The sequence below is a fragment of the Meleagris gallopavo genome, chromosome 4 (assembly GCF_000146605.3).
Source record: "Meleagris gallopavo isolate NT-WF06-2002-E0010 breed Aviagen turkey brand Nicholas breeding stock chromosome 4, Turkey_5.1, whole genome shotgun sequence".
NCBI classification, from domain to species: domain Eukaryota; kingdom Metazoa; phylum Chordata; class Aves; order Galliformes; family Phasianidae; genus Meleagris; species Meleagris gallopavo.
In genome coordinates, this window is record NC_015014.2 from 21459422 (window position 1) to 21473044 (window position 13623).

The 13623-nt window shown below is 41.6% G+C and overlaps 1 protein-coding gene across 1 annotated transcript; it reads left to right on the forward strand.

Annotated features, from left to right (window-relative positions):
* Positions 1-8268: 8268 nt before the first annotated feature.
* Positions 8269-13617, forward strand: BMP3 (bone morphogenetic protein 3; the record flags this gene model as incomplete). Its single annotated transcript, XM_019615116.1, has 2 exons — positions 8269-9189; positions 13330-13617. Coding segments are annotated over 2 exons (1113 nt in total), but the record flags the coding sequence as incomplete, so codon positions are not given.
* Positions 13618-13623: the final 6 nt, after the last annotated feature.

Sequence of the window (13623 nt, forward strand, 5' to 3'; positions counted from 1 at the left end):
AAAAAAACCTTTCTTCCTTATATCCAATCTAAATCTCCCCACTTTGGGAGTAATGGGGAATGGGTGGTGTTGATGGATGGTTTGTGCACAGTGAGCACTGTTTCATCATTTTTGGCAGCGGCTATTAGATCTCAGTCCTGATTATAGACTGCTTTGCAGGTATATATGTGTGACATACATACATACCTATATGTATATATATGTGACAACATGAAGTTGCTTTTCTTAAAAGGATATTTATAAGGAGCAGGTTAAGTATTTAGCATGGCAGTATCTGAGAAGAATTGTGCTCTGCAGAAAGGGAAGACAGCACTGCCTCAGCTGAACTCCCTTGCTCCACTCTGCTGTGTGCCTGACCTCTGTCAGGGCTACATGGGAGTGCCACAACTCCAGTGTGATCCTGACTATACCGAGTTTCCTGTATCCACTGCATCCTGAAAACTTGCTTTTTTTGTTGTTTTTGAACACTGTTCTGCTGTACAGAGCAGCCCCAATGTGGCAGTTTCCTTTTTTTTCCATGATGGTGGTGAGTTAACCCAGGAGCTTTTACACAGACAGGTACCCACCAGTAACAATCAGCTTTGTCCAGGAGTTTCGCTGGTCTGCGTTGATTCCTTTCTCTCTCAGAAAACCAGCTGAAAGCTGAGTGCCAGGCCTCACTAAGGTTTATTTCGGAGCCATTTCTGCTGATTCTTCAAAGGCAGCAATGTCTATTATAGGATAGCTCTGCACAGAGATCAAATACTACAAATAATTGAATGGCTTTGGCATGTTAGGATTCTGTGCTGCAAACACTCTTCATTGTGTGTTACTGCAAGTGCTTCTGTCCACAAGAGAGGTTTGAGAGGTGAGAGGCTTACATAGCTTGGTTGGATGGAGAGCTGGGACGCCCTAATTGTTGTTCCTACAGAATCTGTGTGTGGAAGGAGCTTTCCTGTCTTTCTGAAGTGAACAGTTCTTTGCAATATAGATCTAGTAGACATTCCTCTGCTCTGAAATAAGCATTGCACTCGCTGAAAAAGGGTAAGATATAATAAATAACTAAATAAAGAAGCAGGGAAGCTATAATCCAAAGAAGAAAATAACACTCTATTTAACCATATCTGATTAAAGATATTTGTTGTTCTAAACCAAGAAGGTCTTTGGTTGAAATCCCATCTCTGTGGTCTTTCTGATTGTATTTATACTCTTACTTGACTTTGGGTGGCAGCAGTCCTCTAAATACGCTGTTCACTAAACCCTTTCCACCTCCTTCGATACTTTCACAGTTCAAGTGCCAAAGCAATAAATTGTAAGTGGTTATAAGGTTTTTGACGCTTCTATAAGTATTTATGCAAAATATTTAACCGATTGACTGTTGTCTTTCTCTCCCTGTAGGCAACAGCAGCACATTTGTATGGTTATTGATGGCATACAGGTGCATTTCCATAAAAAACAAAAACAAAAACAAAAAAAACCTGGCAACAACAAAACCCATACTGAGATTAAAGGTTCTCTGGGGGTAGTAGGCACGAAATGAAGCAGTTTTTCTTGTGTCCAGCTGCCTAGCCAGTCCTGCCACGCCAATAGCTCATACACAATATTTTCTTTTTCATGTGGTTTGCTTTCAGGTCCAATGCATTGACTTGGTGAGCAAGGTGGTGATGGGTTGATGGTTGGATGAGATGATCTTAGAAGTCTTTCCAACCTTTATGATTGTATGACTGCTAGTTTCCTCAGCTGCAAATGTCTGTTTTCTACTGGCTTTCTCATATCCTTAATGGGGCTGAATCAGTGAAGGTAATCAGTTGTAATGTGTTGGAGGAGTAAGAGCAACACATCTTCTCTATTGCTAACCCCCTCTGAAGACAGCTTTTTGTCTGCAATGAGTAGTACTCCCTTAAGAACCCACCGATTTCTCCTGCATCTACAGCAAGAGACTTTGAGGGAAATCTTTAATGGCTTCATTTGTAGCTTAATCATACATTTTCAGGAGATAATTTCTTTCTCTGAAACAAATACAAATCTCAAATACAGCTATGAAACCATTCTGTCCCATGCTCTTTCCCTAAAGGACTTCTGGCTGTTTGGCTGCCTGAGAAAAGCCTCTGCCATGTGTCCCCGTTTACCCACCAGGAACAATTTTCAGAGCCTATAAGATAGCTCTGGTTGAACCATTTCCCTGTTTCTAGTCTAAAAAAGTAGTGTTGCCTATGGCTGCCCAAGGAGGTGGTAGAGTCACTGTCCCTGGAGCTTTTCAAGAAACCTGGAGATGTGGCACTGAGGGACGTGGCTTAGTGGGCATGGTGGTAATGATTGGACAAGGTGATCTTACAGGTCTTTTCCAACCTTAATGATTCTGATTCTAGGACAGCTGCAGTCTTGTAGTGAACAGCCAAAGAGCAAATGGAAGATGTGGTTAATGATAAGAAGCATCTTAGCTGTGAAATGCAAACTTTCTTTTCTGTGGCTCAATCTTCTGAGGGAACAGGACAGGAGTTTTGACCCGATGTGAGCACCTCTGGAGTTAGCATCCTATGCTGCCCCACAATCTTTTGTGCACCAGATTTCACTGGATTACTAGTGTTTTGGTTTTGGGGCTGGGGTTTTTGGCCTTTGACTTTGATGACTGCTCATATGATCTTGTATTCAGGCAAATTTGTTTGTCATTATTCCTGTTAAGTTATCTCAGAACATCACTGGTCACTTTGAGTCACTTGGAAAAATAACTTTAATGCCTGTGATGTAATCGAACTCTATGATCACGCCTCTGCATCAACTTCTGCACACAAATCATCTTTTATCCTGGCAGATAGCAAAACCCCTGAATGACCAGACCTCAGCTTGATAGAAAGCTGCTGACCTCCAGTAGCTGAGGCTTTGGACATGGGGAAAAGACACGATATGGGATAAATAGCAGAGGGTGGAAACATAAAAGGTGAGAGCACAAGGCTTGCAGTTGGCTTTTGGAAGTACTTTTAATCATAGCATCGCTAAAGGAACATGTCTTGCAAATGAGTCATTTAAAAAGCTACGACTTTAATTGGAGGGTCTCTCTAATGATGTTATAGTAAAGCTATACAGAGAGAAATTACTTTAAACTCTTTTTTATTGACTGAATTTCAAGCAATTTTAGGCATTACACCTGCCCTTGGGCCAATTCCTGTGGTTTAAGAGCTATGCTCTCCTCCTCCTTAAAATGCTTTTCTTTCCTTTGTTGCGGTACAAAATGCCCACGCATGCACAGGAACCTGAGCAGGATCCTGTACTTTGCTTTGCAGAATACTCAAATCAGTAATGGGGGAAGGTGCAATCAAGTAACAACAAAGGTGGGAGGGAAGTAGAAATCTGGCTTCCAAATCTGTGTTCCTATTCTGAAACTTGTTCCCATTTCCAGCTCTCAGTGAACTCCGAAACACTGATATGTTCTTAACTGTGCGTTGGCACAAGGGCACCACTTTAATATCTCATTTAAATGATGGCTAATGATGACTGTATAACTAAACAGCCCTCATTATTGCATCCTTTTTCACCCATGGGATAGATTTGGCAGTCCATAAAAATGTCAGTGCATCCTCCATAAAGGTAAACACACCACATGTTGGTGGAGTTGTTCCAGCTTATTGATGCCTAGAAATGCCCCTTGTAGCATAAATACGTTCCTGCTGGTGATGTCAGTCTCCACAGATGTACTACTTTTTCTTGAAATGCCTTTTTAATGCTAGAACAGGCAATACAAACAGCTGTGCATTATTGCAGGAAGTGAGGAAGCACGGGCTGTGCTGTGAAGGTTGAGTGGGTACAAACCTAAGTTGTGGTGCTGGAGCTGGGCCGCTTGCTGGCCTGAGCTATCTGGAAATGTATTGACAGCCCTGAGAGCCCAACTGGTGAGTGATAGTACATCCCAACTTTGTGTCTTGGTGACAACCACGTGGGTGACTTGTTGAGACATTTCAGCTTTGGGCCTGGAAAGGCTGTACCTCCACCCTTGCCTTGCCACAGTGAACTCTGCCTTTGAATCATAGAATCATTTGGGTTGGAGAAGGCCTCTAAGATCACCAAGTCCAACCACCAGCCCATGCCTGCTAAACCATATCCCTCAGTGTCACATCTCCACAGTTCTTGAACACCTCCAAGGACAGTGACTCCATCACCTCCCTAGGCAGCCTGTTCCTGAGCCTCCCGTGACACATAATGCCATTACCTCTCGTCCACATGAATGCAAAGCATTCTCCCTAGAAGTACCTTCACTACCCAGCTTATGGCTGCTGTTCCAAAGCTCAACATGGTACACATAAGCAATGCGAAAAGTGCATGAATGCCGTGTCTTACCTAGTGCAGGACGAGAAAGCTCTGTCCTGCAGAGCCTGGTCTTCAGATCTCTTCCTATGGTTGTACCTTTGCTGGGAGTGAGAAATGCCATTACAATCTGGCCTCAGAGCATCTGTTCATTGCAGGGGAGTTGGACTAGATAACCTTTAGTGGTCCCTTCCAACTCAAACAATTCTGTGATTCTGTGTGGAAGGTAGAAGTATATTCCTTACATGGAATTTTTTTCCTTCAGTATGTTTTCCTTTGGTGGTTTCCTCTTAAATCTTCTCCTTATGGACTTGGTTGCTGAGAAGGCTTTTGTACTGTAAAAGAGCAAAGCTAGGATGGCAAAACTCCCTTCAAGTAAGAACTAGAAGGTATTGCTCGCACAGAGGATGTGCGTGACACAGTGTTTTTAAGCTGTGACGGAAGCCCAGGTCACACAGTTGGGTTTTCCTGAGCTGGAACCTGGCTGAGCCACAGGTATCTATGCTGGATGCCAGTCATCTATTTGAACGTGATTTTGTGAATGAATGAAGTCTCTTAGGGCTGGGTGAAGTCTCTTAGGGAGCTTAGAAGGTGTTCAGTGAGAAAATAGCTCCACCTACTGCAAGTATGCTTTACTGTGAAGTTAAGTACTGAGAGTGGCTTCTTGGGTTTTACTTTTAATCAAAAGTATATGTTCCTCCTGTGTCTGCTTCACGCCAGCTAGGGTTTCCTTACAAACAAAAGCAGCTTATTTTGTGTTCTACCACAATATGCCACTTTTGAAACAGCAGCATTGGTTAAATTGAATTCTTATTAAAGAATTAAAATGAAAAACTTGTCATTCGACATAAAGCAGTGATTCAAATAATAACTTCTTTAAAAAGCATGCATGAGACATCATAAATTCTGGTTCCTAAGGCTGATGTACTCAGTGCTCTGCCAAATTACATATTAACCTTATTACATTAGTGATTACAAACCAGCAGAGATCAGGTGAAGCGTGTGCTTATTGCAAAGGTAGTGAGTAGCCAGTTTTAGCCTTAAGGAATTAAAAATAGGTTCAAAATCAAGGAAGATCCCAGATATAACTAATACCTAGAAATTGGATGAGTTTAGTGCGTTAGTTTTCAGATATTGAGAACATACCTACCAGAACCTTATGTGTTTTACCATCAAGTTGGGCTGAATGTGTTAACAGCAATATCTTCCATAAATGATTTTGCTTTTTCCCCATTTCACCAAGACAAGTCTATGTTTCATTGATTTTGTTTGTTTGTTTATTCCCAAATTTCCTGAACTATGCATGAGATACACTGGAGAGGTGGTCTCTGTCTTTCTAGTGAGGCTGATTTGTCCTTTTTTAATATATTGTTTAGACCATTGATTAGAAATATTCTTAGAAAAAAAGAGGTCGTTTGGGTGGTTGAGATGGGAAGGCAGAGAGAGAATCTTGTCTTTTGTTTGACTTGGTCTGAATGGCATTAGTAGTTATAGCATCAGCATCCAAAAGCACAGAATGTCACCTAGAATGTTATTCAAAATATAAAACTATCAATATATGTATATATTTACAGCTCTCAATAGCACCTGAATATTTGGATCTGTTTCTCCCATTTTAAAGGATAGGTGTAACTGCAGTTCAACCAGGATGTTTTAAAACAAAAATTATGTCTTACCTCTGAGACTTTCTCTCACAACCTGCAGGGGATTAACAGTTAGCCAAATGTTCCTACAGATCAGCCTGGGTTAGGAGTGCATCACTGGGTTTGTGCAAGATACCTGTGGTTAAGTTGACTTCTCTAATTTCACAACTGTGGAAACTTCGTGTTCCACCACATTCCTCCTACTGATATAGCAGCATCCAGATCATGAAGAAACATTGTCCTTCCTTGACTTATTTCTGTCTGCACAGAAGCAAATAGATGCATTTTGCCACTACCTGTCCCCGTTCTTGCTGCCCTAAAAGGTCATTTGTGTTTTCTTTTGGATATTAGGATTGCTCTAGTGCTATCTGCCTATCTCCAGCTGCATTAGTAAATCCTTCCTAACTGGCTGTCTTGAAATGTGATGAAATGCTTTAGGTAGAATGAGTGAGTTTATCCTGTGTAATTGAAGCAGTCTTGGTCCTGATTACTCTAGAGGGAAACTTCCTTTGTGATTAGTATCTGACCTATCAAAAGACTGTCAGACAAGCTTGTGTGTTTTTAGTTCATTACAAATGGTGAATTGTCTATCCAATGCTGACATCCAAGCCTTAAATATTGTTAAACAATTATTTTAGCCTGATGTTTCTCTTCCCCGTGTCTTTCAAGGCAAGGGACATTCCTTCTTCATGTGCAAAATTGTTGTCAACTTGTTCCATGCCCAACTCTGCCCTTTCTGTTGTGAAGGGTTCTGGGTCATGAATTTGTGTATGCAAAGGTAACTGGGCACTTGAGGAGCCACTAAATTGATCTCAGTCTAACAGAGAAATTGTAAACCTTGAGAGGAGGCATCCTTTTTAACACAGGATTTCAGCTTTCCTTTTGGTTTAGCTTTTGAAGTACAAGTACGCTGAGCTTTCTTTATTGTTTGCCCAGTTTGCATCCTGACAAGTACACAAAAATATATTCAACATTTGATATATCCAAGTCCCTGTTTAACAGACTCACGGTTTAGAAGCTGCACCCACAGGCCCCACAGTCCCCATCTTGTAGATGGTGCCCAGATCACAGAGGAGCAGAGCGAAGGGTGTAGAGGAACCAGCTAGATATATTTGCAATAAACAATCTGGCAATCAGAGGTCAAATGGCATATGTGAAAGTATATTTTAAAGCCTGTGGCAACATATTCAAAAAGACAAGTGTTCAGAGAGGAGACACTGATTTATTCTGCACAAAATGAAGCATGCCAAATCATTTACCCTGGCTTCTATTTGTAATCCAAAATGCTTTGACTTCATGTCTGCCTAATACATCAGCCACACCTATCTATTACATATTCATATTATGTAAGTACACGGTTACATAACATATTTGAACTTGCTGTGCTTGCATGGGGGTGTTTGATGGTCTTTGGTGTCATTTAGGGAGATGTCCCACTCCTCACTTTATCCATATTTGGGCACAAAGATGCCTAGTCCTTTCTGATTGGTTACTTCTTTGGACTTGTGCCTCATCTCAAGGATGTCTGGTCTTGCTGTTCCTTATTTATGGCCATCTTGGATGTTTGAAGAGAAACATCCCATCTCAGGAAGGTTGTTTTTCTGAGATAGGCAGGACATCTGGAACTTAAAGTGAAGCATCAACCTTGAGTAAAATTCCTCAGCCAGACAAAAATGTCAAATAATCAGCTTTTGAGATATCACTAGGACAAGGTTCACTTCCTTATTTCTAACAAGGGGCCTGTGGCTCATCAGTATGGTGGAGGTGTACAGACAATCGAATGCCTGATGAAGCCAGCGGAAGCCTTACTCCAGCATCAGCTGTATCTGGACTAGGGTGTGGTTCAGTGCTGTTGATATCCCATTTATTTTGGACAAAGTGAAACAAACCTGTTGGCAGGCCAGAGCAGTCATGATTACTCAACGAACATTTGGGAGAGGGGTGAATGTATTTAAAATTAAAGAAAGAAAAAAAAAAAGAGAGAAAGCTCAGAACATTACTATGAAACACAAGTTTCTGGATTATAGATATAGTCTATAGTGCATCTATTATCAAGCTGTGTTCCTATGACCTAGTTTGTTTCCTGGAATCACAGGAGTGGTAGCAAATGTATATGAGTTTTTTTTAGACTGGGATATGCATTATGAGGAAACCAGATAGTAAATATGTGATTTTAAAATCACCAGTTTACCATGTTCGTCATGATTCTGACTAGTAACCTAAACCTGTTCCCACAGCACTGCATGAAAGTTTCTCAGAAACTTAATTTATAACCTAGAAAGCAATACATTTGATCTTTTTGGTTTCCGTGACATTTTGAATTGCCTGTATTCTTATCTAAATATTTATTCTTCTAGGGAGCCCTGGAAGTCAGGAGCTGTATGTTTTTAACTTGACTTCACTTACCAAGTCAGAAAATATCTTGTCAGCTTCGTTGCATTATTATATCGGTGATCTGCTGGACTCTGACTGGAATTGTTCCCAGTCCGGAGGCTGTTCTCATCGTGGGCACAGGAAACCTGAAATTCAAATACATCTTTCGGTGTGGACTTTTCCATCTGTTGGGAACCAGACTCGGAGTCTGGGCCATTTCTTAATAAACATCACCAGGTCTTATGGCGATGTCCTTTCCTGGCAGTGGAAAAATATCACTCAGGTCCTACACAAAGCAAAACAGAGCAATGAACTTCTGCTTGGTGTCAAAATCGATTCAACCAGCCGTCCCCTGTGGAAAAGGGCACTATTTCACTATGAGCCCTACATTCTGATATACGCCAATGACTCTGCCATTTCAGAGCCAGAGAGTGTTGTTTCTAGTTTGCAGGGGCACCACAACCCTTTGGCAAGGGTCTTCCCTAGGCCAGAAAACAACATGAGGAGCAGCTTTGGAAAGCGGCGGCGAAAACGCTCCACCAATGTCCTGTTGCCATTGCAGAACAATGAGCTTCCAGGAGCCGAGTACCAGTACAATGAGGACGAGAGGTGGGAAGACAGAAAACCATACAAAACTTTCCAGCCTCGTCTGGCAGAGAGGGCAAAGAGTAAGAAAAAGCAGAGGAAGAACCACCACCAGAAGAGCCAGACTCTCCAGTTTGATGAGCAGACCTTGAAGAAGGCGAGGAGGAAGCAGTGGAACGAGCCCCGGTATTGTGCCCGACGCTATCTCAAAGTGGATTTTGCTGACATTGGCTGGAGTGAGTGGATTATTTCCCCGAAATCCTTTGATGCCTATTACTGCTCAGGGGAATGTCAGTTCCCAATTCCAAAGGTACTGTGTTTGTTGATCTTTTTGTACTGTTACCGTAAGCAATGCACTTTTTTTTCCCTTCCATCAGTGAAATGCAGCTGGTCACCTATTATATGTGGGGATATGGTAAATAAGTGGTGTCTTTGTCTTGTACTGCACAGAGTAGTGGTTAAAACAGCTAGTAAAAAAACAGGCTCGTAAAGATAATTTAAAAAGTATTACATGATGATATAATTTTTTTGTCCAGAGCCCAAATCACCATAAAGTATTTCCTGGATAGTGCTAATGATGTGTGAACTTGTTATGAACCTGTTTAATAAACATAATATAGGCCAGACTCAGAAAATCGCTTATTAGGTGGTAGTAGTCATGCCATGAAGAAGTCTTTGCTGCAAGACCCACAGTGGGTCAGTTGATAGAGCACCTACTAGGAAAATGCATCTCAGGAGGCATTACTGCCATACTGAGGCTGAAGGACTCAGGAGAGTCATCCTTTGAAAACGACAGGTGAAGAATTGTACCAAAGGAGATGGATCCCAAAGAAAGCAAGCTGAAGAAGGGATGAATCTCTTTTGGAAGGAGGTGATGTGCCTGACTCCCTCAGTCAGGCTTCATAATTTTGGATCAAAGGAAGAAAAAAAAGTGAATAACGAGATAAAGTCTTTACCTTTACATGAGTTGCATTATGCTTTTATTGCTGATGGGAAACATGCACTACACACCAAATAGGTTACAAATTTTAAAAGCAGTGGGCCTGACTTCTTTCATTCTAGCTTTAAGGGCAGACAAATTATTCAAATACCCACTGTGACCTTCTACTTAAGAATGGGTTAGCATTTCCTATTGCAGGTTTTGTTATAAAAACTTCATTCCAACCATTAGAATGTTATTCCAGTTAGGAGAAAACAGTACATCACACATGCATGCTTGATCACAACAAAATCATTTTTGTGCAAATAATAGCCTAGACTTGGTTGAGTGAGGAATACAGAATTAGAGCACTGTAGTTACATAGGCGCTGTGAAAATGAATACTTGCTGCCACGTACTGCAAAGAGATAGCTCGTTAGGAGAGCGGTGAACTGAGACCTTATGGTGAGCCTGGTACCCTGCAAGCAATGGGAAGATATCTGTCTATACTGAGATTCTGTCCACATCAAACAAAATAACCTTGTTTTCCAAGGAGAATGAAAAGCAGAGTTCTACGTAAAGGTAAAGCAAGTGTCTTCTGGAACCATGTGTTATTCCTGAGCCATATATATCTGAGCCATATAATATCTGGTGCTACACATAAGCCTGTGTTTGCAAAATGATACCTTAACCATCAGGCAATAACAAACTAATCTGTGCCTCTGGGTATATAATGTTCCCTTGCTGAGGGCGAGCTCCTAAAGCTGACAACCTGTTGGGTAATTAGGAACAGATGTGCCTCGTCCCCCTCCCTCCTTCTCCACCTCCAAGTTTTCTGGCCCTACCTTTCCCCTGATTTCAATTAGCTGTTTTGACTGCTGTTATACTCATGTGTGTTGGGCTTACAGAGCACTGTAGAGCACACAGCCAGGCAGACCTTCTCCCAAATCAGGAATGAAAGCCCATAACTGACATCATTTGCCCCACTCCTAATATATCTCTAATGAAACTCAACAGGGCAGCAAGTCTCGCAAGGATGCACACGGCTCAGCAGGTGCAGCCCTGGCCACAGCTGGACTCATTCACAGATTTGGCAGCTTGCAGTCCACTCAGTGCTGTTCCCTCCCACTACTCTTCTTGGCTTCACCTCCTACAAGAAAATCTTTTCTGCTTTTCATTAGCATGTTCTGGACAGAGCATGAAGGCAGTGACACAGCCACCTTTCCAGGTGTAGGACGTGATGCCTCAGTACCCAGAGGGGGATTTCAGTTCTCCCAAAAGCACTTGCCTTTGGGTTTTCCTGCAGTTGCTGTTATATTCCCTGTTGACAGAAAGAGAGTTGTGCCAGACCTGGTTATGTTCAGGAGTGCATTCTAAGAGCAGTGTGCATGGCAGATGTGAAGTCAGCACAGGGGATGTTCTGCCTGTCTGTAAGATATACCTGTATCAGATAGAGACTTCTTGCTTAGCTCTTTTATCATACAGTGGCTGAATGCATCCAGGCTGATATCTGAGTCTGATATCTGAGTCTGTCTAGGCAATTCTTGAAGTCAGTTCTATGTGTAAAAGAACCACGCTTGCTCTGAAGAATGCCTTGGAATATAACGTGTATTTGGACCAAGCCTGAAAAGACTAGATTGAAAGAATTTAAAACTCCACCCACAGAGTTGAATTGTTTGATAATCCGCATCAAAACCTAAGCCACTACCAAAGGGCGTAGTGCCATGAGCCAGTGAATTATCATGCTCCTCCTCAGAACCCTATAATTATCCCTGGTAATTTCAGACTTGTCCAGTAGAAAGCCAGAAGGAAAACCAAAATGTGCACTCCTTAGGAAACCAAAACATTTTTGATGGTATAGATTCCTTATCTGAAATGAACGGTTTCTGATGAGTCCTTAACGTGGCATTTACTGAAACTTGATTTTAATTCCAGTACCGTTAACAGTGGGAAATATCTCAAACTCATTTAGATATTTTACTTCTTTGCATCTGATCACCACACCTAGGGTGTTTGTGTGGTTCCCAATGATTTTGTGGAGAATGCTGTACTGGCCTTGACTAAAAGAGTGAGCCTGGCTGCTTTCACATCTTTTTGCAAAAAGAAATTATACAAAAATTTGAGTTGTGTACTGGCCTAAGACACTTTAAAAATCCTTATACTGCTAAGGAATATTGGTATTCTTGAATTAAAAGACAACAAATGAATAAAAATGCCTTTTGTGAGATCTACTGGCTCGGTTGAGCGAGTAATGTCTTTGTTACCATGCTGGGATATCTACAGCCATATTTTTTGCATACAAGGTCATCAGGACTTGAGGCTGAGGTAGGCAGATATCTGAACCTCAATGCTGATCCCAAGGCAAATCATCTCTTATCCCAGCAAAACTAAAAATGTGGCCCAGCTGATCTTGTTGCATGTATTTCTCAGTGACATCTGACTGAGCGTATTTTTTAACCAGGGGATTCCCAGGCATGTGTGTAAGATGAACTCTCAAGTGCATCGTTAACATTTCACTTCTACAGAAACAAAAGTCTTTGGCTAAAAACTGTCTCAAGTATGTTTCATGCTCACGTGTCGTTACTACAGATACTTGGAATTGAAAGTGCTTGGGAGGTAAAATTTAATACTCATTTTTCACTTTTCAGAATATATTGACTTCTTATTTTATGAATATATTCAAATTCTGGGGGGGGGGTTCTTTTTTTTTTTTTGGATGTGTGATTTTTTGTTTGTTTGTTTTTTAAACAAAGATACTTAACCCCCTAATCAGAATCACTTTTCATGTATATTAACCAACAATGTTTTCCAATTTACGTGAGTATTAATCCAGGAAGCTTTGTCTTTTGGAGCAAAATGTCACTGTAAGATGAGGTACAACTGACGTGGGCTTTGGGGGCTCAGTTATTCACCAATGTTGCTGATGTATATTACAGATTATGTATATCAGTGATCTGGCTTGGAAAGATGAGCAAAACAACCCAGCCCTGGAAGACAGAAAACTGGAGCAGTTAGCATCGTGACATAACATATTTCTGTACTGTCCACTGTATATGTTCTATCCACTTCTGCTTTTCTTGATGCACTCACAATAATTTCCCAGCACAGAAGTTATATTTATTTTGCTCTCCCAGTGAATCGTGCTGCTAGCATGTTGATTGCCTCACTCCTAGCTGTTCAAGTTTTATGATGAAATTGCAGCCCGCTTGAAACTGAATTCACAGCAGAAGAGATTGCCTTGACCCGTAGATGCACCTTGGTGCAAGGTCTGCTGCCTGGGCATTCTCCTGGGAAGGCATGTCCCCAGCGGGATGCTCCAGCTGAAAGCAGTGGAGCAGCAGTGACATCCAGTGGCCAGCAGAACCGCACCGGAATTGCATTCCCACCTATGGTGACAACTGGAGATGGTTGCGCACTCTGGATTCTGCAACCAATCATCCACAGGTCCTTTCCTCAGGAAACAAATTTTATTCTAGAGTGTACATATATACATTTATGCAGTTCTATTTTCTGCTTTATCTTGCTCTTGCAGGCCTTGAAGCCGTCCAACCATGCCACCATCCAGAGTATAGTGAGAGCTGTCGGTGTTGTCCCCGGAATTCCCGAGCCGTGTTGCGTTCCTGACAAAATGTCTTCTCTCAGCATCTTATTCTTTGATGAAAATAAAAATGTGGTTCTCAAGGTATACCCCAACATGACAGTGGAATCCTGCGCATGCAGATAACGTCTCAGAAGACCCTTTAGAAGCACTAAGGTGATCACTCGCTGTTCATTAGTGTTCTTTTCATGATTTCTACTTTTTGTTTGCACTGCCAAGGCATTTCCT